The following is a 25652-nucleotide window of genomic DNA, read 5'->3' on the forward strand; positions in this document are numbered from 1 at the left end:
TGCATCAAAACAGCAACGAGGCTGAACTAAAATGAATTTAGTTATTTTGGCTTAAGTTTGAGACAGTGAATGCCTCAGAAGCCTGTAAAAAATTATATTGTTTCCACACGCTGCACAGAGTTCTCCTCTCAAAGCCCGAGAAAGCGGCCTAACCAGGGCACAAATGTACTACGGATACATGGCTCAGCCATAGGCGAGATAAATGGTTTCCTTGTGCGGCCTACAGATGAATGACATTTTACAAGAATAAGCTTTGCATCTCTGAGCCAGTTGTCCTTATTCTGCACCTGATTTTGTCAGGAGTCTCAGTTATTGAACGTGCAGCTCCTGAGTACACAACATGTTGTGATGAACATGCCAGCATCAGTCCAGCCCCAAAGATGTCCCAAAACAGCACTACCACAGTGGACCAACCTGCAAGCCAAGCATGCAATTAGGCCTCTTCCACCGGGTATCTCAAGGACAAAAAAACATGGACTGGAGGAGAGCTGGTCTGTACTGAAGAGATTTAAGATGATCTTGGTTGCCTGATAAGGCCTCCTTTCCTTCATATTTCACCGTGATTTCTGAAATCAGCTTGTCTCTCCCCACGCTCTTTCCAGCGGGATGACGTACACCAGAGGGCTGTGCTGCCGTTCAGCAGGTGACTGTCCCCCTCTACTCCGCCCTCATGAGGCCCCACCCGGAGTACTGCACCCAGAATATGAGAGGGCACTTCCTTACTGGGAGGGTGACAGAGCACTGGGACAGGTGGCCCACAGAGGCTGTGGAGCCTCCTTCTCTGGAGATGTTCAAAACCTGCCCGGACGCCACCCTGCACAACGTGCTCTAGGTGACCCTGCTTGGCAGGGGGGTTGGACCAGATGATCTTCAGAGGTCCCTTCCAACCTCAGCCACTCTGTGATTCTGTGACATAACTGCTTTGTTATCTCAGCAGCAAGGTCAGCTCAAAAGAAACACAAAGCTCGTCCACCCATTCCAGTCTGTTTGACCATTCAAACACATTCTGCTCTGCATGCGGGAGCAAAGCAGTAAATGGAGTGAAAATTCAGTTCCTCTGAAGGTGAGTTTTGCCACAGACCCAAGAGGACCAAAATTATACTTTCAGCTTTTCCTTGCAGTTTCCTTTTCCTGCAGTTGAGCCCCCAGCTCAGACTGACTGAACTGTGTGCTTCCAGCGATGCTCCTGTCCCACATGTGGGTTACGAGGACACCGGTCCACAGGCACCAAGGTCAGCCCAACCCCGTTATACTTTGTTTTGCACCTGCCATGCTGCTGCTGCAATTAATCTGGATTAGTCACTAGCGCTAACACACCTTGTGACATTCAGCCACCAACAATGCAATCCCAACCTTCCTGCAGGCTTTTTAATCCAACCTGGCTGTCCGCCCCCACTGCAGGACTCACAAAAGCCGAGTCCTTCAACAACCAGTGCAGAAAAAAAACTATTAAGAGGAAGATTTGTGGCAGAAATTTCAAGTACGATCACTCATGGTCTGTTGTTTAGGCCTATTTTTCAAAAAGATGGAATAAGATCATTGTTTAGGAGTAAACCTACTACAATGTAATTTATGTACCAGTAACAGTTACAACTGAAGAACGGGTATGTATAATCTCAACTTTCCTATATAAGACAGATGTTATATTGCTTCATTAAACCTAAAGCACAAACAAAATAAAACAAAATCCTATGGGGCAAGAGACAGAAGCAACAGAAAGATTTTTACTATGAAAACCTACTTGAAGAGCGATGTCCTGAATAACGGCATGTGATTTCATCTGGAGGCACAGACTGCGTTGCCACCAAAGCGCTCCTCAGAGCAGGGAGATGAAGGGGAGCACATGCTAGTTAGAAGTTCTGTGAATTCATCAGCAGAAGGTATGTTCAGCCAGCATCCACAGGCTACCAGACTCATAAGCAGGTCAAGTTTCAGCCACAAATTAGCACTGACAACTCAGAGCACAACTCAAAAGCCATTAGCACCTGGCAGAAGGCACCAAGCAAGCGAAAATTGAAAGGGGCAACACTGTGTAGAAGGCAGAGCCGGTGAGAACACTGCAGACACCAGGGATCATCCTGGATCATGCCCAAGACATCTCTATTTGTGCTCAAGTGACACAGTTAGATGGCATGATCCACTGCCTGATGAAGACATGGAAGCTCTTCACTGCAGGACAGCTGGGAATTTCTCTGCTTCCATCAAAACCAGCGAAGAGCGAAATGTTTCTAGTAAGCGTGTTGTACTGCATGATGGCACAAAGGTGAGAGAGATTCCTAAAGTAACTGTAATGCTTAACAGACATTTTGTTCTAACAAATCAATTTCCTGGGCTCCCCTCGTTGCACAGGTTAGACGTGAGTAGGATGAGTTCATCACTTACCGTGTAAAGCTCATTGGTGACTTTCAAGAGTTCTTCATGCATCTGTAAGCCAATTTCCTTGCTCTGGAAGACAAAAAGAGCAAAGGTTGAGACTCCGTTATGCTCACAACGTGCATTTTGGAAAGGAAAACACATTTTGGAGCAGGCAGTAAAACTAGAGGACTTCCGACCATCCCATGCACCTCTCCAGATCCCGTTCCCCCGGCACGGTTCCCAAGGACCACCCCGCTGTGCCAGCCCGACCCCACCGGCCCACGCCCCGCTCCGGCGCTCGCCGGGCCCCGCGCAGGTCGGGCACTCTGCGACGGGCTCGCGGCCCCAGCACAACGAGGCCTAGGAGGACTTCCCTTGAAGGGCGCCACAACAAACTCCGGAGGCAGACAGAAGTCACGTAGAGGAGGAACGGGAACCACACAAGTGTGCGGCTCAGGCTGGGAGGAGGCACGGTGACAGCCTTTTCTCCTGACGAGACGAGCAGAGGCGCGCGGGAGGCTCTGAGCGCTGGCAGAGCACTGGCTCGGCACGTCGCGGCACGTCGCGGCACCGGCAGCGGGCACGCAGCCCGCGAACGCTGGCAAGCTGGCCGGGCAGGAAGCGGGGAATTGTTTTCCCCCGACTTTCATAAACCGAGGGCGAAGCCGATCCCTGTGAAGCCAGAAGGGTTTGTTCCAAGCCCAGCCAGCTCCTGCGTCCAAGAGAATCCTGGTAATCCCCAGCAAATGCGTTCACACCCATCCCACAGAGAACAAAAACACAGCAACATATTTATGCCGCCACTATCTAGCTGCATTTTTCACATTGCTTTCATGCCTGTAGGGTTTTTCTTTCCTTCTTTCAGTTTACAATGCAGTGGGTGGACCTTGGCAGCACAACTGGGTTTTGGTAATGCCTGCCTTAAATGCCCTCTGCCCCTCTGAGACCTGCCCTCTCGTGGCTCCCCTGGCAAACACACGACTTCTCTGTTCCTTGCTCTGCACTGGAGTTAACTAAACTATGCACATTTTAATTACAGACTTTTTTTTTTTTAATGAAACAGCCCCGCAGCATGAGAAATGCCCCAGGGGCCTTATTTACGACACTTCACAAATCCTGTCTAATATCCTTCCTGCTCCAGAAGCTGAAAAGACAGCATCAATAGGGCTGCCAATCCACATCTGGGCTCTGTTTTTTCCATTTCTAAACATTAAAACCAAAATACAGATGGCCTCTTCTTCCAATCTGCCTGTGACAGTGAAGTTTAGAAATAAACCAGCATTTTGATTTCCTTTAATTTTCTACAAATCCTTTTCAAACTAAAATGCATAATTACAAACACGAATAGAGGCAGTACGGCAAACCCTCGTGCTATTCCAGAATTGCTGCATTTTCACTTGTGGTCTGCGTTTGTCCACGCATCACCCAACCTGGGCTTCCGAGCCCATGATGCAGAACCTCACATACAATTTAATTTATGTATCCTGCAAGCACACAGGGATGAAACTGGAAAGCAATCTTTTTTTTTCCCTTCCATTGGCAAAATTTATTTCCAGTCCGCAGTCAGCTCCCCGTGTGGCCCTAGCATGTGTACTCTCCTCCCTTTCGGTGACCTGTTTCACACGAAGACTGGCAGCACGCACGAAAGCAGGGCCTTCTCTACCGCCAGAAGAGTGTGTTACAGCTTGACTTTGCCTATTTGCCAACAAAATCTGCACTACTGAACGTGGTTAAGTGGCTGCCGCGTTCTCCTCACAGAGCTGGCTGTGTGTTAGCACTAGATGAACCCTCCTGTATAACTTAAATCGTACCATAAACATCCGTGGGCACACTAATCATCTCTGTTCACAGCCTCCAGCCATCCAGCACCACCCGTCAATCTATCTTGATTGGATAGGTTTATTAAAGACACCTGCTGCTAGGCTTGCAATTTCCCACCAACTCTGGTATTTCCGAATGAAGATTATCAGGGCTTCCTAGCCTGAGTATTTCATTTGACTTTCACCTCGACCACGACCTAACCTCCCTCTTCTATTTGTCTTCAGTAGCTCATTTTCACTAATCTGACCTGAGCAAACCAAAGCCTCTCTCAGGCAGGACACTATTATGAAATGACCGTGCCACGGTTATATAATGAAGTTTCCAATTTCACAACAGCCGAAGTTCAGCAAGCTTAGGATAAAGCTCACTGCGAGATTAAAAGCCCATGGCATCCTCCTCCCTCCACCCCCTTTTCTGTTGAAATCCCTTTATCAACCTTTGTCAAGCCGCACTGCCACCTTTTCCCAGCAGGACGGAGCAGACCTCGTCGCCTACCTCCTGCAGCACGGGCACGGCATTGCACGGGAGCAACCACAGCGGGGGGAGCTGCTGCTCACTGGAGCCTGGCTGCAGACCAAGCCAGCTCCTACTCAGCGACCCAGTGACTGGATGCTGCTGCAGATGTGCATGCACTGCCTTCCTGCCTTCCCTCGTAATTACACCCCGAATCCCTCTGTGGAATTTGCTTGGCGAGGAAACATTAATTGTAACTTGAAGATGCGTTTAAACTAAGTATAGATCCCCACCAAAACACAAAACAAAGTTAAAAAAAAAAGTTTCTTTCAGATTTTTCTCAAATAAGCTCAAACGTCTTTGTGCAGTCAGAAAAACCAGCTGGCTGGTTTATTGGACAGGTGATGACCCAGAGGTCTGGCCAACCTACACACATGAAAAGTTTAACCTTAGATTATTAAAAGTTAGAATTTAATGCAAAGAGGGAAGTGAGCAAACCAAAGATTAGAAGCACTCTGCATTCAGCGAATTATGCAGTAATTATAGTTTATCTGTGAATTAGTGTCAGAGTACTTGGAAGAGTCAGATCTTGAGAAGCCAGGACTGATGCATGCTGCTCCCATTCACACTCGCGTGAGGTGCCAAGAAGATGCCAATTAGCAGGAGGTGCTAAGTACCCCCAGCCATCTGGAAACCTCATCTGCTAGGAGAGCCCAGCCCCTCTCCCCTCGCACCAAAGCCAGCGTTCACTGGCTCATCTCGAGAGTCTCACTTGTGGCTTGCTAATAAGCAACAGCGCTAACGGAAGCGCGCATCGCCCCCAGACAAAAGGGGACCTCCAGGATACGACTTGTTTAGTTAAGGGTCTGTAGAGATGGGGCTCTCGGACCCGAAGACCCCACGGCTGTAAGGGATCAGAGCAGTCGCACCTAGCCCTTCCACTGACCCCTCTGCACAAACTTAAGCCCCCGGGGCCTGAACCAAGCCCTTCCCCAAGCCGGCGGAGGCCAGGCCTGTGGCCAGAGCCAGGGCCCAGAGCCAGCTGCAGCTTTTGCCTCTGCCCCAGGTTTCCTGTGGGGCAGTCCAGGAGGGCTGTGGGGAAGTCCACAAAGCTGTAATTTTCAAACCTAATTTTGGACTCTTAAATAGAGTAACAAAAAATGGCTCAGTTGGCATGCGCATGAGTCACATTGCCATTGAGGGACCACAGGTGTGTACTACATTTAAGGACCTGTTTGCTTATAGACACTGTAAACCGGTCTCTGGAAGCCACTGATGGGGACCACAGGGATCTTCGGCATGGTCAAAAGCCCCCCAGCACCCAGGAGAGCAGCATCCAGCCTCTTAGCGCTGGAGCCTCTCCTGAACTCTGGCAGGTAGAAGCCGAAAGACTCACCTCCCTTCCTATTTTGCTGTCCACCCTTTTTGTAACAGACAAATTACATTTGTATATTTCTGTGAGACAAAGCCAAAACGTCCTGCAGCACATTCAAGCTCCCTGGCACCATTCACCAAACCCAAACTCTAATTTAGCTGTTTGCTTTATGCCTGCCATTCCCACTAAAAAACACGGCCGCTTAGCGGGGTAGCAATTCCTTCAGTTTAGCAGGTTTATTAAAATCCCTGCTGCTGCAGACACAGTGACAGGAAGAAGCAACATGACTACGGACAACAAAGAATACTTGTGTTAAAGAAGAAGAAAAGAACTCCCTTCCAGACAGACACCACTTCTTCATTAAATCTCCATCCAGGGCACCGCAGTACGGGACGTAATTAAATTCACTGTCATGGCACGTAATTAAATCTCACGCTGGGGAATACCGCGGCACAGTTATTTCGGACAGAGCAATGCTCTGCCTCCAACATGCATTTTTCTGTCCTGTGCCGGGAAGCAGCAGCCGCAGCAGGAGGCAGGACGGGGGAACGCCTGCCCGGCCCCGCTGCGCGTCCCGTGCCCAGGGCTCGCCAGGAGGACGTGCTGCAAGGCTTTGTGGGGACACCATGCAGTCCAGCGAGGGATTCAGTCGGATCTCCGCGGTTACGTGCCTCACCATCTCCATTTATTGCCTGCCTATTGCTACGCTAATATTTGCCTTAATAATCTCCTCCTGCACCAGAAACGCAACTCGGACTGGAAGCTCCAAGGAAACTTGCCCAAGTGAGTTGCTATTTGCTACGCTTCAGTTTGCAGGGGTTCAGCTGCGTGACATGAGCTCAAAGGATGAGCCAAGCCATACCCCGCACCCAGATCACAAAGGACAGGAATTCCTATCCTCCACAACCAGGAGAGGCAGAAGAAAAAAATCACTAGACGGGAACAACTGCCTCTTTTGTAACAAAACTAAAGTCCAAATCCGGACCTAACTCACATTTCACACATGGTTCCTCTCTTTACCAGTACCAGTTACAGGCATCTCTAAGCCCAGCCCTGAGACGACCTCTGGATGAATCCCCCAGTTCAGTACATTTTTTCTGCACGTGCACAAGAAGGAGACAAGTTTCCACAGTTAAAACTAGGATTTCTTCGGATGTGATTCAAAAATACCAGGAAGGCCAATAAAAGGGCTAACGATTGCTTACGTGACATTTATCACTGTGCTTAAACAAAAATGGTGCCAACAGTGTCGACGGAGCCCCTGCAGGCAGGCAGAGTTCTTCCTTGGAGTTCTCCAAGCCTCTGCTCCCAGACCTGCAGCTGGGGGGACACAGCACCCTCGCAGACCGAAGTAACCCCCGTGCAGCTCCCGTCCCCAGGGGATGCCCTCTGTGCCCCGACGCAGCCGATGCCAGCCGGACCCCCCACGTACTACCCACGGCGCTGGACTTGCAGGCCTCTGTCCTTGCAAAGCAAACGCGTCGCTGCCGTCTGCCACCACCCAGCCGAGCGTGCCTCACTCAGGACTGATGCAGGTGTCACAACAGAGCCGTGCTCCGTCACTTGATGCCACCGGGCACAGAGCAGAAGGGCAGGGGCTGGACCTGGGGGACGGCACTCCCACCTCCCCAACAGCAGGGATGAGGAAGAAAGCAGTGCAAATGCATCCTGACAGGCACCGACCCAACACGTCCTCTGCCCCTCGCAATTTACAGCGCAGGTGCTGTCTGAATCAAGTGGTGCCTTCGTGTTTTATCAGCGACTTTTCATGGCTTTCTTCCTTTTTCCCAGTGCTTCTTTGTAATACACAAAGACACACAGACACACAAATACATTTATGCACATACCGTACGTGTGCATGTGAAATGAGGGCACTTTTGCACGTATTTTGTACTAGTGCACACTTCTTTTTTAAAAGTTGTTGCTTCTATACTTAACCGTATCTGCCAATTCTAGGAATTCAATCCCCACCTATTTTTCTATTTTCGTTAAGCTTTACTTAGCTTTGATGGTTTTCTTTTTGTTTGTTTTGTTTTGTTTGTGTGTGTTTGTGTGACTTAGGGCCAGCAGTTTCTTTTTTTATTTTCAACTTAAAAATATATATATTTAAATAATAATAAAATTAAAATAATAATAATAATAAAAGCTATTTCCACATATCAGGATCACCTTACTAACAACTTAAAAACATAAATGCTTTAAAGCCACAACACTGGGTATATATTGCCTGCAGTGCCCATGGACAAAGTGGGTCCATTGATTTCAGTGATGTACACTGATTTACCAACATGACATCTGGTTTTATAATTTCTCTTTGACTCTGTGTAAAAATGCTCAGGAAGGAGCAGTTTCAAATTCTGGCTGCAGAAAAACACTCATGTTCCACCCCACCAAACCTCATCAAAACCCTAAACCTCGTCGCCGTCCTGAAAAACCAGTCCTTGCTGAGTCCTCCGCGGACTTCTACAACTTGCAGTCTAACTTGATTCCCCAGGGGCTGTAGTCTTTTTTTTTTTTTCCCTCTATTTCACAATGCTCTGTGATATTAAAAAGAAACGAACAATGAGAGGAGGGGTTGCATTTTCCCCTACAAGCCTTCCTCCTTACTTTCAAAGCTAACAAAGTTGTCACTTACTAAGCCAAGAAGGAAGTGGAAAATATGGAAGGGACGCAGCAGGCAAACTCCCTGATGCCAAGGTCACCAGCCTGAGCTGAACCTCCGCAGAAGAAACCCGCAGCCTTCGGCTCGGAAGGGAAGCTGTGTTCTCTCCAACGCTGAGAGGAGCTCGCAGCTTCCCTTCAGGGCAAAGCCACTGTCGCTGCAACTCGGAGGTGCACCTGCAGCCACACGACCTGCACGGCTGGCCAGACACAGCCACAGCCTGCAAGAACGGATTCCCCAGTGATCCGAGCACCGTAAGCCATCACCTTCTCCTCTGGAGTTCGATAATCACCTTACACCTTCCGCAAGGCCAGCGGCGGCCGGCACAACCATCACACGGAGCGCAGCTGAAGCGGGGTCAGGCCTGTAGGCACTTGACTGAGCCAGCCCCAGCTCCCACGCTGGAAACCTAACCCCACGAGCTCACACTTCTTCCTCTCCTGGATTTGGGTCGTTCCAGAAGGCTTTCTGGCTGCTCACCACAAAACGCGCGTCCAGCCGATGAATGGTGAACGCCAGGATGAGGGGCAGGGAAGGGACCGTACGCTGCAGGTCACTGGGAGGGCACAACGCTTGAGTGGAGCTGAACAAAACACAAAGGCCCAATTTACTAATGAAGGGCCCACACCAGCACCGAGCAGATCGGGGGAAATCACGGGAGAAGCATCTCAGCACTCAGCACCTTTGTTGGCAAATTACCACTGCGATGATCGATTGCTTCTCAATTATGCCCATCCTCAAACCCCAGATATTCCGTAGCTGCTGCTTTGCTGCGATTGTTTACATTTACATAATGGAAGCACAACGCACAAAACCTTCCAGTTCCTCCACGCACCCGCAGCATGTCACAACCCATTAATAAATTCTAGATAGGAGGAATTAAGAGTGACATCTCTGGAAAAAAACGTTACCCTAATTTACCATCACAAAGCAATCTGCAACAAAACCAAACAGCTGAACCACAACGCGGATGCCTTTAACCCTTCTGGTGGTGCTTTATTTGCCTATCAGCCCCGTGCGGCACAGCCTCCCCAGGAGGAGCGCTTGATGAGCTTTAGTCATTATACTCAAAGCCAGACTGGATAAAATACTGAAAGACGCCTGCTCTGAGCAATCTAACACCAGCTGCAGGGCTGGACTGCATGCCTGAAACAGCCTTTTATCAAGATGCTCTTATTCCCACACGTTTCTCACCAAGCACTGCTGCAAAGTGCTGCCCGATTCCACTTTGGGCGCAGTATGCAATAGGTTAAAAAAATAACCTTCATATCGCCAAAAATGTCAACCTTCCTACCCACATTAAGGGCAAGCGATGACACAAAATAAGCCTTTTCAATGATTTAGCTGATCATTATTCCTGGGGACATGTGAGTCCTGTTACAATTTAAGCCTCAAGGGACAAATGCAAGTGAAATCACTGATCCCCGCAACCCAATTGCAAAGCCTCCCTTTGATTAAAAGCAGGGGCTGGCTTTTGCAGGCTGCAGATGAAGTCGGTGCTACTTTACCTCACTTAGCAGAGGATGGGGGAGGGATGAAAAAGGAGCAACAACTTCCACACAATGTAAGTGTTGCGTCTTAAAATTTAAAATCAGAAAAGAGGAAGAAGGGAGAGGACTGAGGAAAAACAAAGAAATACTCCTGCTGACTGGATGAAATACCTTCATCGTGACATGGGAGAAGCTTGACTTACCACAGTCAAAATACTTCATTTTATGCCCTTGTATAAGCGATGACTGGATTTGTCCTACAGTTTAAAACAATATGCACTATCACAGTCTTATGAAGTGGAAGGATAGTCTTAATACACATCTCAAAACTGGGTTCAGAGTAAAATGCAAATGGGAGGGAGATTGAGACCAGCTTAGAACTAACCAGGACGGGAAAAGGGACGACATCCCATATCAGAAGAAGAAGTCCAAACCTGCCCTTGCAGTTTAATTGCTAGGTCAGATACATAAACTAGAGGAAACTAGCCACAAAAATATCACATTAAATTTAGTGTCCAGCTGGGCTAAAATTTCAAGATAACCAGTGACTTCAGAGCTCCTCTCCTGTGCAGAGTCAGACACCCCGCAGGGCTCGCCCTGCTCCATCTCTTCAGCAAGTTGCCTCTGAGAATTTTACTTGGCCTGCCTTACTATGGTTTTACATTTTCACGTTACAGAGTTCAAATTCCTATATCAGTGAGAAAACCAGAGGTGACGTACACTTCTTAAAAAGTCTCATTACCCTTCTCTGTTTTTTAACAACGCTGGCTTCCTTATACCCATTTATACCATTGCTGGGCAGAGGGGACAGGCTGTGCCCGGACACCAACACTGCTGGCTGCAGCTTTGGGTGCAACTTTGACTCCCTCTCTGTTGACTAATCCCCACTGCCTTGCTGGACCACGATCAAAAACAGCTATTCTCCAACTGATCTCAAGTCTGGCTTTTCTCTAGGACTTCTCCAAGCGTTTTATAACGTTAAACACTCCCATGCCAAAAATATGGGAAAACGCAGTCTCAAAAATTCAAATGCCCAGTAAGTAAATTCATTTTCCATCTTCAAAAAAAAGTCTCCAACTTGTGTAGAAGTTCACAAAAGACTTCTTTTTTAAAAAAAAAAAACACCTAAAACATAAGGACATATCCTCCCTGTGCAGGGCTCTCCAACACAGCTGGGGTTACCTTTTTAAAGAGCCTGATGACATCCTCACTGATCTGCGACAGCCGGACGATGACATTGTTCATGAAGATGTCGTTCAGGGTGGCATGATCTCTGCTCTCTCGACGGGTCTGTGTCAGAACCAGGTACCAGCAGTTCACAGGGGAAAGCAGGTGCTGATCTTTCCTAGGGAAATTTGAAAAGAAGCAAAAATGTCAAGCAGACAAGTCAAGAAGGCACACGATTTTCAAATGAACGCTGTCAGCATATTAACATTGCCTTCTTCAACAGCACAGAGCTGCTAGAATTCACCATGCCCCCAGAGAAAAGCGTGAGCTCCTCTCGTCTCCCCACACAGAAACCACTGCAGCAGACGGCCAAGCACTTGACCCTGCAGCAGACACAATGCCTGCCCGCTCCTCCAGCTCTTCTGCATCAGACGCCGATAGTTTGGATCTCTGAGCTCACTACTAGGTATTTTTGTGGTATCGGTGTGAGGTCTTCAGCGGCGTGCAGGGGTTTATTGTAACAGCCACAATGTAAATATGTACCGGGCGGAAAAAAGTGGTGACTCTCGTCTCATTGTGTTTATTCAGATTTGCTCAGATCAGAAATGACCCATCCCCACCACCACCACACTGCTGCGTGATATCCCACACCGTGCTGCCAGCCACCAGTCCTACTGCGAGTCCCAGGCCATCCTGTTTTTCTGCAAGCTCCATCTCCCAGACACAAACGTTGCAGAGAAGCAGTTTTCATTAAAAAACAGCACCACAAGTCTCATGTTCGTCACTGCAGAGAAAGAAACCACGCGGCAAAGCGGAGGCGACACCGGCTGCAAGGCGCAGCCCTGCGTCTCCACCCGAGCCCCTGCGCCCTGGCTGCCAGCCCCTCGGCTCCCTGCGGCGCAGGCTGCACGGCGCGGCTCCCACCCACAAAGCCCAACTCAGGGCCTCGCCTCGCAGGCACCAGCTCTCTGCCAGCACCCACCTCGCAGTACTGCAGGACCAAAGCTCCCGAGCAGCCTCCCCAGCTCAGGCGGGACACAGGGCCCCAGGGAGGCGTGCAGGCACTGCCCCACTCTCAGTACAACACGCAAGGGTTTCGATCAAGCCAAGGAATGCACACCTGCTGCCCTAGGCTTCCCCCTCCCACGGCTTCATCCTTACCTACGAGCCTCCCTCGGCTTCCAGGGCAGGACAGAGGCTTTTGTGCAGAGGAGATGGATGCTCTGATGCTCACCCTGGACACAGCCCTGCACTTCACCCCACTCAACGGAAGGAATATGTGCATCTTTGTATGCAATCTGCCCTACCTCAGCAAAGGGGATCCCGCTCACCTGCTGAGCTTTCTGTTCCGCAGCTCCAGAACCGTGCTTTAAAAAGGCGCGGGCTGCAAAAGGCTGACCGGCAACGTTACAGCAACACGGTGCGGGTGCTTTGGGCAACAGGTCTGGGGACCTGAAAAACGTGCGAGTCAGCCCCAAATCACACACGCACCGGTCACCCACTCCTGCCGGGCTGGGAGCCAGGACGTGGCACCCTGCTGCAAGAACACCGCCGCCGGTCCCGGACCAGAGCGCGGGGCTGGAGCCGACGCCGCCCCTTGCAGGCAGCGCCCCAGGCAGCCACCCCAGCACCCTGCCACCGGCAGCCGCGCAGGGCAGAGGGGCGGCCAGCACCGGGGCACCCAACCACACGGATCCTGCGTTCGGGTCTCCTCCCTCTCCCGGTACGTGCACGCAGCCAGCAGCATCTGTGTGCCGGGGAGGCACAACAGCGATGTGTGAACCCTTCCTGAGCTTCACGCTTCACTTGGTTAGTAACAACAACTCGTGAATGAGGCAACTTGAACTGCAGGCTTACACTGCGAGCGGAAGGGGAAAGGTCTGGTAATACATCAGGCAGTACGTTGCATCCTGACTAACTGAACGCATACAGCAAGCTGTGCGTTATCCCAGAAGTAAACAGCCTTGAAGTTAAACACACAAGACAATGCGATCATTGTCACTAAACCAGGTGGCTAGATCTTGCCCTAACTGTTTGGGAGAAAGCAAAGTCTTAGAGCAGTTCCACAATCTCCCCAACCTTTGGAATCTCAGACAAGTAAGACTACAGCCACCCGTTTATCTGTAATACTGTGACAAGTTTTATTTTGAACGCTGGACTTGTCCCAACCACAGTACTGATATGGCACCAGCCGGAGGTGAATTAATTACCCTGGCATAACGACTTGCAGCCTATCAGCTGAACCCCGTAACTGGCTCCAGCCAACCCACCCCTGCCCCAGCGCCGTGACTCTCGCTGGCCCTTGCTGAAGGGCAATACCTGCTTACCCTCACGTCTCGATCACTGCTGCATCTGACTAGGTGAACTCCGACCTGCAGCAATGCACCCACCTTGTAACTCGGCCGCTGAGGCGGGTGTGCCTGGAACCGCTCCCAGTTTTGGTACGGGTCCAGCAGAAATGGCCTGGGACGCGCTCTCTGTGTCAGCCCGTGGAGCTGCCCTGCACGGCCGACAGCCCCGGAGCTCGGTGCCCAGGGAGAACACGCGTGCGGCCGCGCAGCTCCGCGGCCCCGAGCAGCACCCGCTGCGGAGCCTGGCCCCAGGTGTGCCTCTGGCAGGGGCCCGCTCGCAGCAGCCGGGGAAGAGCAGCAAGCCATTTAGTGGCCACTAGGAGAGGGAGGGCTCTTGGAAGGCAACCAAAGCCTGGCAGAGCCAGTTGGTAATTCAGAAGCGCACCTTTCCTCACCATCCGTTGGTCTGGATGAGATGGGAAACCTTCCTCTTCCCTAAGATAAACCAGTGAAGTCAGCGGGAGAGAGTAATCCCTTCAGCGCTTTGCCAGCGAGGGGAGTTTTGCTTCTTCTTTCTGCTTCGTGCTATTAATACAGCTGTCACTTTCCGTTCAGAACAGAGCCCATTTGCCACGCAATCTGTTACATCGCATTTAGTCCGCTCAACAGTGCTGGAGAAAATGTTTTAAATCCAATGCTAACATGAAGTGTCTGTGCACAACATGAAAATATTCATGTATGCTGAATATTTACCGACGCGTTAATCCAGCCCACGCTGCAGACAACAAAGGCTTCCATGAACTGCAGCACATGTCGGGTTGGGAAACCCAGAAGCGCCCCGGAGCCAGAGCGCCATGAGAGCGAGCACGTCCACGCCTGGCTCTGCCGGGAGAGAGCATCCAAGGGGCACCCGAGCCCCCGACCTGCCTGGAAGCCAGAGGTGGTCAGAAAAACTCTCCTCTGAGGGAAATTTCGTGAGTATTTCACACATAAGGAGAACAACTAATCTTGACACATTCCATTTCAACAACACTAAAACAAGCCTGCGCTGCTTTCCCACGCATTTTATTTAGTATTAAAGCAAATCAAAATTTCCAAAAATGATACAACCAAAGCAGAACACCCCTGTGCGACAGGGACACGCTGAGACCCACCAAACAAGGCAGCTGAAACGAGTCATTGCCAACACTTCACCTACACTGCTTCCCTCGGTCACACCAACGTGTTCCTACGGGGTGTGCTGTGCTCGGGCTCTGCTCCGAGACAAGCGGGCGCGTGCCGCGGCAGGGCAGTGCCTTCCTCTGCGATGACCACAGTGCAGACGAACCTACTAACAGGTAGGTACAAAGAGGTTTGGAAAGAAAATGTTGGTGTCCCTCTCTTGAAACGGAGCGAGGCATCCGAGGACTGGGCAGAAGCGTGCCCAAATCCAGCTGACCCTATTAACGCCACCAATACCACTGCAAAGCACTGGGCCCTGGGGCCTGCGTGTTTTATAGAAGTGGAGAATCGCTGTCACCTGCAGATGCTGCACGGTACAGAGCACGTTTCTAGCATCTTACCTAAAATAAGCAACGCCCCCAGCTCTCTCAGAAGTGCCCTGATACAGCTCTCACCTGACAGGAGGCACACACACAGGTGGCCTTCGCAGGTGCCCATCTTTCGAAGCAGAACAACTTTGTGAGCCCAAAACCAACAGCTCCTTCCCCAGGATTATCCCTGACGTACCAGACAGCAGCACACAGCTGGCAAGCAGCAGTCAGCTGCAAAAAGGACAGACAGAACCTGAACGGCAATTCGTTTTGAGCAGACTTATGCATAAGACAACAGTAAATCCTTGCTCACTAGAGAGACCGAGTAAACAGATTAAATGGGATTTAGTAATATGGAATAAATAGGATTCAGTAATGTAACAGCAGAAATTGCTGCTGTTGTGGCTGAAATGGGAAAAAATAATCACAGGAGGTTAGAGAGATCGTAAAGTGCCAGGGGCTAGCAAGCTAAGTGCATCCAACAGGCAAAAATCTGTTTTCTAGGAAAGTGGCTGTAGTTGTTGGCCAATGGGTTGAATTACACCAGTTTCATCTTCAGCAAAGGACACACTCCCTGTTGAAAGAATACTTTACGGATGCAGCTGTCAGCAGGGAGACAAAGGCAGGGAATTTCAAAGCGCTGCAGGGGAACCAGCCACAGGGAGCACCAGCCTCCGTGCTGCAGGCGCTGCTGTGTGGTGCTGGCACCCAGACCCCACCGGCCAGGGCACGGGGGCACCGCTCACGCTGCCAGCAGGAGCCCCGTGCCCGCAGAAGAGCCAGGGAGGGCCGGTCCTCGCGAGGAAGGCGGCCAGCTGCTCCGACAAAGAGCTTGACGGCTGCTAAACTGCACGTGTGTTCACGGAGCCTCGTCCTGCAACCCCAGCCTGCCGTGCCCGACAGGCCCCGGGGGGCACACCCGTGGGGGAGCAGGAGAGCAGGGAGCAGCTCCTCCGAGAGGACCGTGGCGTGGCCGGGAGCCTGGGAGCCCCAGCCACCAGCAGCACAGACTCCAGATCCTCACTGCAAAACCCGCTCACCTCCAGGCTCAGATCCTGCCTCGAGTTTCCTTTTTTTGGATCTCTCGTTTTAGCCAAGTTTTAAAGTGTGGTTACACTGAAGAGAGGCTGCTTTTGAAAACTTGCACACGTTCACACATTCGTGGATTTTATAATTTTCATCATCAGTTTGAGTTTCACACTATTCCAGATCCAACTCAAACGTCCTATTTCAAAGCTTTGTTTTAAAATATTTACATGGAAAGCATACATATTTCATTTTCAAAAAAACTGTAATAAATTAGATTTCCAGAAGCTGCTTCCAAGTCTGAGCCTGTAAGCAGATCTATGTGCAGTGTGAAGTGTTCTGACACTGAAAGATTGGACTGCGCACAGAAACCAGGGTTTATGAAATGGCCCTACCATTATTCACACAATCAAATCAGAGACCGAATTCAAGCCTTTAAAAAAAAATACAAGGGCCATGACTCCTTCCAAGCCCCTAATTCATATTTTTTATTCTACTGCTCAAAGAAGTACCTAGCAAGTCCAACTCAAGCAGCACAGGTCAGTATTGCTGCAGCGAAAGTCCTGGAAAAACTATCAAACCTAGCGCTTGAACCAGGTCCTGGCCCATCCTTTTGCACCCCCCTGCTCCTGCAAGCGCCTCCTTACTTGAACTGGTGCTCTCTGGAGCTGCGTATCTTGGAGGAGAACCGCTCAGCCAGCTTCTCCAGGCTCCTGGAGTACTCCAGCTCTATCTCAGCCTTCCTGCGGAAGAACTCCTGCAGGTCCTGCAGCAGCTGCAGGCGCGACTCCGACTGCTGCTCCAGGCATTTGAACTGCTCCACCAGCTGAGTGCGGATTTCTGAATGCACACAAGAGGAAAAGAAAATACAGCGTAAGCAACAAACACTCACGGGAGGATTGTCTGTCTTGTCTTAGAAGAAATCTCACAGGCATTGCTAGAGCAGGCTCCCTCCCGCGCCTCAGACTTAATTCAAGGCTTAATAAAGTCAACAGATTTTTTTTCCAAGTGAGAGCTGAAGAATTTCATTCACCAGTCTCATATTAAAAACTTGTTCTTTGTCAAAATAAACAGCTGCATAAGTACACAGACCCTCAGAGGTGTTCAACTACCTTTTTGAAACTAGACAACGATGCTTCAATTTATCTATTACTACCCGAAATTCTGAATTCTTCACTTACAAACCAACACACTGTTGGTTTTCACCTGAACATCTCCAGAGGAGCTGACAACAAACTGCAGAAAGCCGGTGCTATAAAGGCACTCCTCCTCACCCCCTGCCCTGCGGAGCTGGTGGCTGCAGTGGCACATCAGCAATCCTTGTTCCATGCTGGATGCTGAATTGACAAAGTTTTACGTAATAACCATGCAGAGCACTGACTGAAATCATAAACAATTTATGGACAGTTCCGAGCTCTTTAGATTTGCAAGGATCCCACGTGGAGGAGGTTAAAACTGCTGTGGTAAGAATGCGTTCTTTTTCAGCATCCCTTCACATACCAAACACCGAGCCACTCAGAGCCTGGCAGGTGAGCTCAGAGCTGCAGGAACAAGGACACCTGCAGCAACCTCATTACTGGTTCATTTAGCAATGGCACGAACGGGACCGGAGGCTGCAGGCTGCATGAAGGTCACCTAAAAGCAAAAGCTCCTTGGAAATAATGAGTGTGCTGAAAACAGAAAGGTAACTCCAAATTTAATCAGTCACCTGCCGTGGGATCCCCTTGGGCTCCCACACAGAGCCAGTGCTGAGGACACGCCGACCTCTTTGGGATTTGCCCCGCGGCCTGGCCCACGCGCGACTTGTGGTGCTGCAGGGCTCCTCTGCAGGAGCAGCACAGGGGCACCCGGAGCGCGTCACTGCTGCTTCTGCTACGTGGGGGGCAAGGGCGCTTTAACGCCGCGGGGCAATATTAACCCTGGTATTGCTACAGAGATGGACCGCGACGCCTGGGGAAGCTGGGCTCCGCAACACAGAAGTCAGTCGTCACACCTGGAGGCTGGTCCTGTCCTTGGTAGCTGGGACTGCAATTGCTGCTGAAAACCAGCCCAGGCTTTACAGAAAGGTCTCATGTACACAGCACTGCAGCTTTGCTGTCATCAGAAAGCCTGCTCTGAGCTGTGACACCTCACGGCCACCTACGCAGCCGTGGCTTCCTACAGCCCCCAGCTTTCCAGCCGAGCAGGGACAGGATGCGAGATGGCAAGCTGGTGCTGTCATCCGCAGAGCTCCTCGGAAATGGCTTCCCTGGCTAAGCACGCCTGGTTACACATCGCTGCTCCTCACGCACCCGTCCGCAGCCAAGCCCTGGGCAGCGAGCGGTGGCATTCACCGGAGCTCGGGAGGTAAAGGGTAACTGCCTGTGGATTAAGCCTCCTAAAAATCTCTGCTACGTTCCTCCAGGATACTAAGGTACCAGTTTCGTAACAAAACGTTTTTAAAACCTTCACATTTCCCTGCTGACAAGAGTTTCCTTCCCACACAAGGTCAGTGAAAATTTCATTACATCCCATATGGATTTTACATTCCCACCCCTGCTGGTGCCAACACAGGACTTGCTTTACAGCTCTCTGCTTTGCTGAGCAAGTTTGATATAGATTTTTTTTTTTTTAAACACAAATTTGGTCTCTAGTTCTCTCGTCATAGAGGATTACAGCCTGAGGTGGTTTCTAGAACAGCTCTTAACAATTACGGCAATGCACAGAAATACAAAGAATATCAATAACGCTTCTCCAATCTTTTCAGTTCCCTGCCTCTCCCTATTTTTTTCCCAGATCTGAGCTTCTGCTGCCCATTTGATCTTTGTGTCTGACACGACAATGTCTCCTCGTCTCTGGCAGCAGTCATTCACGGCAGTTCAGATGCCAGTGACAAGCAGCACCTCAGCGAGGCTGCAGCGAGGGTGCTCTTGGTCATCTGGGCATCAGAGAGGCACATTTCGACTGTCTTCAGCGGAGTTTTCGCTGTTTCCCCACTCCTGTAAGGCACTGCTGTGACATTTTCAAGCTCCCCTGCACAAGTTCACCCAGGCCAGCGCCATCTCAGGACACAGTGGCAGAGAGCGGCCCCTCCAGACCCCGAGAGCCCATTAACTGTGACCCCGCAGCCACTCAGCTCTGAGCTGTCACACAGACAGGCGGAGACGGCCACTGACCCTTAGGACTTGTGGTGCATTTTAAACGGAAAAGGTTTGCAGTAGAAAACAAAATTAAGGGTTACTGGCATCGTTAATGCAGAAGACAGCAGCAAAAACACAGAAAACGACATTCTTCAGAGCTCCAGAGGTCTCCGTGAGTCAGTCGCTCACGAGCACAGCACCTGACAGAGCCTTCATTGTTGCTCCCCGGCTTCCATAGTTACTTTTCTGCTGCATGTGTGAGGCACCCTCGTTTCAATTAAAATGCACTTGCTTTTAAGTAGCCTTTTCAGATAATAATGAAAAATCCAGGCCGGCAGAAAAGCCTTTTTCCACCCTTCATGCCTGCTGCCTAGGGAACACAGCGCACTCGGAGGACACCCGTTTCCTCCTGCCTCGAGGTGGAGCTGGGGCCCAGCCTCGCCGATGGCGCCCAATGCCCTGCGGCCTCCCTCGGGGCCAGGAGCCGGGCAGGAGGACGAGATCCTCAGCGAAGGCAAAACCCAGCGCCCCGGGTGCGCCGTGACGGGCGCCAGCTGAGCGTGCAGGCCTCAAACTGCCCCGGCTCCCCCAGCGCTGCTCGCAAGCGTTTTCTGACCAATACCGCAAGCTGCATCAGTCCCGTCTGCCACGGGGGGATTAATAGCCCTTTAATTGCAATTTTCAACCGAGGGCCAACTGTATTTTCAGCATCAGACAAATGTCTCTTCGGTGCCTGACCCCGAAGCCTTGAACTCTGGGGGACAGGGCTAGGGAGACGGGGACGCCCCCGGGAAGAGGCGGCTAACTGCGTTCCTGTCACTGGGCAGCAGGCAGCCCTCTTCAGGCACTCGGCTGACTTGTCTCACGGAAGAAACGTTTCTTAGAAGAGATCTGAGCGAGACAAGCCCAAAGCACAGGCAACTGGGAACAGGACAGCTCACGTTCTCGAGGCACAGCGAAGGCCACAAACCAGGAGCCGAGCTGCTGGAAGCCCGTCGGGTGCCCACCGCCACTCAGGGACCGTCCCCTCCACCCCGCAGCTCGCCGCGACAGCACCCCTCCTGCCAGTACCCGGGCTGGCCTTCTAAGCATTGCTAAACGTTTCTCAAAGACACAGCCTAAGCTTGGCTTGGACCCTGTCTTGGTTCCAAAAAAATACATTTATTTATTTAATTTTAAACCCCACGCTTATGGCTTTCACTGCTAGAATGAAAAAAGGCTCCTTGCCATGACGACCAAACCTCACTACAAAAACTCTCCAACTCTGGCTTTTATCCAGCACCATTAGGACGTAAACACAAACACCACAAGTCTCCACCAGGAGTATAGCTGCCTCACAATTTGTGTTTTTGAACATGAAATTTACAGGAACTTTTGCTTTAGGAAGAGCTAAAAGCGTTTGCCAAAAAGCAGAAAGCAAAGCATTAAGAAAGTTGTGTGGCTGGTCACATTTCCACACTAGTTTGTCTGAAATAATCCCACAATTTGATACATAATATATGAAATCACAAACAGTGCCAAATAAGAAGGCCAAAATGAGCTGTTCTACCAACAATGTGCTAGAAAGCCCCCCGAGTTCCCCTGAACTCTGCTGAACAACCGGCTTTCCACGTTTGCTGCTTCTTCTCCCCAGTTTGTTTGGTTCTGCTCATAAGAAAGTAGTTTGCAGTGTGAGCAGTCCTGCTATTTAAAATGCAGAATCAGAGGCAGAAAAAGCAAGACAAATTATTTCCTCAGCTCTTCTGAAATATAATGGCAGGGATATCGGAGAAAACAAAATTCCTTGGCAAACGAAGGCACAGCAACAATGCTTAAGACGAACGGCAGGACTGCTAATCCAGCCGAGACACGGAACATCTGTACTCAGAAGTCCTGGTGATTTGGCTTTGGTAACTATTTTCAAATTACTTACCCCACTCCGCACCCGCTGACTGCTCGTTACTGCTAGGCCACGCACGCGGCCACGGGAGATGCCAGCAGGGACGGGGTTTTCAGAGGGCACGCAGGGCAGCCCCGCAGCCCTCCCCGAGGACAGGCTGCTGCGGGCGCAAGGGGCAGCCAGCGGGAAGGGACGGGACGGGGCAGGACAGGACACCCCACCAGGCAGCACGGAACACTGGTGTCTTCACGCCCAGTTTTAGCCTGGCAAAACCTCAGCCTCCAAGACTTTTGAATCTCCCCAGGCAGGGGACTATGGCCCTTGCAGAGCCCGGATGACAGATCGCACGGTCAATCCAAGATTACCAGAAAATCTTATTACAAGAAAAACCTCGGACATCTAAGCTTCGGTGGGTTTATAAATGAATGGCAACAGTAAAAATTGCAACCCAAAAAAAATCTACAACCCAAAAACTTGGAGTTATTCAAAACCTTTCAGAAAACTGACAGCTGAGTGGGTATACAGTTGTAGGGTACAAATATAGCAAGGGGAGTAGAAACAGCCCCAAGAAAGCGGTGATTTAAATCAGAGTACTAGCATGAGATGAACAGACTGGCCATGAAGAAAGTCAGGTTAGAAATCAAAAAATCTTAGTGTCCTAGGTCAGGCAGCAGGAGGCGTGGGAGGCGATGTCGCTGTTCTGAGGATGGCAGCCGATGACACCGCGGTGGGGATGTGAAGCTGCTCGTGGCCAGCGGCTGGGTTGGATGTCTGGGCAGCACGTCCTCGGCAGGCCTACACGCGGATGGAAGGAGGCCGGGGGCTCGGGGGAGCTGTATTTTGACATTGCGATTATTACAACCCAGTTACAAAACTGAACCCGGCTGAAATCTTGTGCATGGCTTGCAACAGAACACTGTGCTAATACAGACAACTGCAAAGAGCTACACAGAGGAAGCAATCCTTTCTGATATGGCCTTTGTAACATTAGGCGCTGCTCCCACGCTGCCACACGAGGACTTACAGCTGCTCAGACATCTTCTGCCAGACATCAGCCTCCGCAATGCCAGCGCGCAGAGGCAGAGCTCAACCAATGTCAACAGCAAGGTCCGTTGCACAAAGTGGGAGAAAGATCTCTGGGGAAAAGTGTTTTTGTCATTGTTTTCCTGACACAGCCCGTCTCAAGAGCGCTCTCTCTGGCTACCAGCGGCCCCAGGCACGGTGGCTCTCTCCACGCCAGCTGCAGACAGCGATGCTCTGCCCGGCCCCGGTGGCTGCGGCTGCTCCCTGTCCCCACGGCGCACGGGGCCGGCAGCACGACGATGGCTGAGCCCCACTCTTACTGCGGCGGCCCTCGGTGAGGGCAGCTCGCACCAGCAATGCAACAAACTGAATCTGAGGTACTGGTGTTTGACTTCTGACACGGGCCTTCAGAAATCCTGGAGCCAGCGCGACTACGTCACAGTAAGCCCAACCCTCCCATCTTGAGGGAGCTCTGCATTTGGGCTGGAAACTGGTATTCACGGGCGTGCCAATGAAAAAAGGCACTTTCTCTAGCTTTTTCAAGGCTTCAGAACAGTGCTGCTTGGGTTGATGCTGACATGCTGGCCAGTAGATCAGGTTAAATCTCATTTTTTCCTATCCTAGACTGCTCATCTCATCCCTTCCCCAGTGAGGACAATATTGGCAGGATTTACAGAGCCAGAGTGCGATTACACGCATTCAAATAACATACCTCTGACAACACAGATGATGCAGTGCTTTACAAAGAACAAAATTCTTTGTGACTAACTGTGGCCAATTTGAGCATTCAAATTAGAAGTAACATGCTTGTGTGGAGAGGTCAAGATGAACACAGTACGCTCAGTTCCAGTTCATTATTAACGTGTTGCTACTTCCACCGGTTCCACCCTCAGTTTACTGAAGGTTATTTTCCTTTTTATTTTTTTTTAATCTAACAATGAAACCCCCAGACGAGTGCTGCTAGTCTAATGCAACTTTTACCAGTGGTATCTGTTATTATTCACTTACTGTGTTCTCATATATTTCATATATTCTCCTGGGCAAGAGAACTCTGAGTTTCAGAAATTCATAAACATGATGTTGAAATCCTGGCCATGGCTGAAACTGTGGCAAAACTCCCACAAACTTCAATGCAGCTAGGATTTCATCCTAGCAAATGCAGTAAATGAGACAACCACGTTCTCCAGAAGTTATTCTGCAAGTCTCTCCCTCTTCCAGTAACCCCTGGCTCCAATGCTTCTTACCTCAAACGCTGATAAAGGCCAGGCTCCTTAATTGACATCAACCACAATGGAAACAAACACACATCCACAAAATCCAGGGTGGACTTGATGATGTTATGGGTCTTTTCCAACCTAAATGATGCTATGGTTGTAAGCTGATCAGCACCCTACTTTTCCATGGACATCTACTCTAAAAATTAGTTTCTTCATAAACTATAAAATCTTGGACAAAAAAAATGAAATAAGTTTGAGTGAAACAACTGTAAGCTAAACAGCAGAATTACTGTTGGTAATTGCACTTTTCCTCATCTCACCTTAGGGCAAACAACCAGATAACACGAATAGCAGCGCTTTCTGTTGCTGTACCTTCAACACGAAGCTCGCAACCTGACAACGCACCTTTACAACGATCTATGCATTTACCCCAGTGCGACAAATTCAGCCAGATCCCGACAGAGCCTGCTGCCCAAAGGGAGCAGCACGGGCACTGGAGCAGGACCAGCCCCTCCAGATGGTGCCCCCTGGAGCTGTCCCTGGCAGGGGCACTCGAGATTGTTCTGACCCATATGAGCTCTCTGTTGTCTAGTAAGGAGTGAGCTCATGGGGGAGATATTCCTGGTGCTGGTTTGTGGAGGAAGCTGAGACATTTTGTTCCTCCCCAGCCATATCTTCTCATGAATATCCCATACATAAGACAGATACAAGAACCCTGGTTTTGGCCACCAAGGCTACTGGTGGGCGTTGCACATGAATGCAGAGAAACAGCCTGTGCTTGGCTTCTTTAGGAATCCAGGGTTAAAAAAAATGGTCTCACGGGGAGATGAGGTAATAAGAAACACAGAAGGAAACACCCCTGAGTAAGGCTTAGAGCATTTGCAAAGGGCAGAACGAGGGAAATTCCAACCAAGGCAACCTTGGTGATGGACTCACCAAGCAGAGAAACACTGCTCCCTCCTCCACAGCGGCTGAGCAACTTTCATCTGCAGAAAAGTGAATTGAAAAAAAAAAAAGCAATAATCCCCCCAGACGTGAACTGCTACCAGCATGTGCTGGCAGGTCACCTCACCTTCCAGAAATGCTTTATGTTCTGCAGGAGTTATCATACCTGAATAGTTCTGTCTGTTCTAGAGACCGCTCACTGGCCCAGAAATGCGATAAGAAGGCATTTCTCACAAAGTTTATCTACGCAAAATTTCTAATGAGGAATTTGACTACGGTAGTAATTCAGAATTTATCTGAAATAAAACAGACCTGTTACAAAGTCCACAAATGAGCAACATATCACAAGTTTTGGACAGGCTTATTAAGCAAAACCAATCATACACAGGGAAAAGCAGGTAAAAAAATTACAGTGGAAGAAGCCTGAAAGTTAAACCTCATGAGGGTCGATTGCCTGAACTGAAACTGAGAGGCCACAACAGTTCAGCACAAGCCGGGAGGGAAGCCTGAGGCCAGCGGCCCGGTCCCCGCCATGCAGCGATGCTGCAGCCGAAGCGACCTGCCCGTCCTTTGGGGGTTGGACCCGACGATCCCTTGAGGTCCCTTCCAAGCCCTACAAGTCTGTGATTCTGTCTCGCCCCGCGGGGCCTCCCAGCAGAGTCAGCCTCGCCAGCCGGGAGGCCGAGCACGCTCCTTCCCCAGGAGGTCCCATTGTCGGCGGGCCCCCGCGGCAGGGCCCCGCCAGCGCCAGGCTCGGCGTCAGGCAGCTGCTCAGATGCCAGAGGACAAAAGCGGGGTTTCTCTAGCAACGGGGTGCGATGAAGGCTGCCAGGCACCTCCTCCTCCTCCGGCGGCAGGACCAAGCTGACGGCACTCAGCGCCGATGGGTTTTCAGGAGCAGGCCTGGGCCTGGCTGCTGGCCCCGTCCCCTGGGCAGGAGCAGAGCAGCGGCAGCACCGGGCCTCTTCTGGCCTGCACCACACCGTCCTCCGCAGCCCAGAGCTGAGACAGCCAGGTCGCTTGCAAAAAAGCTCAGAAATGCATTAGAAAAAGAGATACCTACAATATTATTTTTAAACACTGTAAAAAGAGAACCGCCTCTAAGGCTCAGAGATCTCCGAGAGCTGCGGCATTTACCGCCCTGAACAATAAACACAAAGAACATAGGTGATTTTGAAGGAAATTTAGTGCTTGAGAAGATGCTGAACTCTCTGTCCAGGAGAACAATGTCTTCAGCTGATCTTCAAAATGGACAGTCTAGGAGAGTCATTCCCGTAACATATGTTTCACCCCACTG

General features: G+C 50.5%; 1 protein-coding gene across 14 annotated transcripts in view; it reads right to left on the reverse strand.

Annotated features, from left to right (window-relative positions):
* Nucleotides 1-25652, reverse strand: part of SRGAP3 (SLIT-ROBO Rho GTPase activating protein 3) — a 108676-nt gene that overhangs the window by 43733 nt on the left and 39291 nt on the right. For 13 of the 14 annotated variants that reach the window (XR_014571353.1, XR_014571354.1, XM_083795226.1 and 10 more), the window contains 3 exons: nucleotides 16820-17012; nucleotides 11339-11501; nucleotides 2383-2445 (listed from right to left, as the gene is read on the reverse strand). Coding sequence is in view for 12 of the 14 variants with exons in the window: in XM_083795226.1 (XP_083651352.1) it covers nucleotides 2383-2445; nucleotides 11339-11501; nucleotides 16820-17012 (419 nt within the window). In the remaining 2 variants the exon portion in view is untranslated. The remainder of the gene's footprint in view (nucleotides 1-2382; nucleotides 2446-11338; nucleotides 11502-16819; nucleotides 17013-25652) is intronic. The other variant, XM_083795229.1, reaches the window with a different exon arrangement.

Source organism: Anser anser (genome assembly GCF_964211835.1).
Source record: "Anser anser genome assembly, chromosome: 12".
NCBI classification, from domain to species: Eukaryota; Metazoa; Chordata; class Aves; order Anseriformes; family Anatidae; genus Anser; species Anser anser.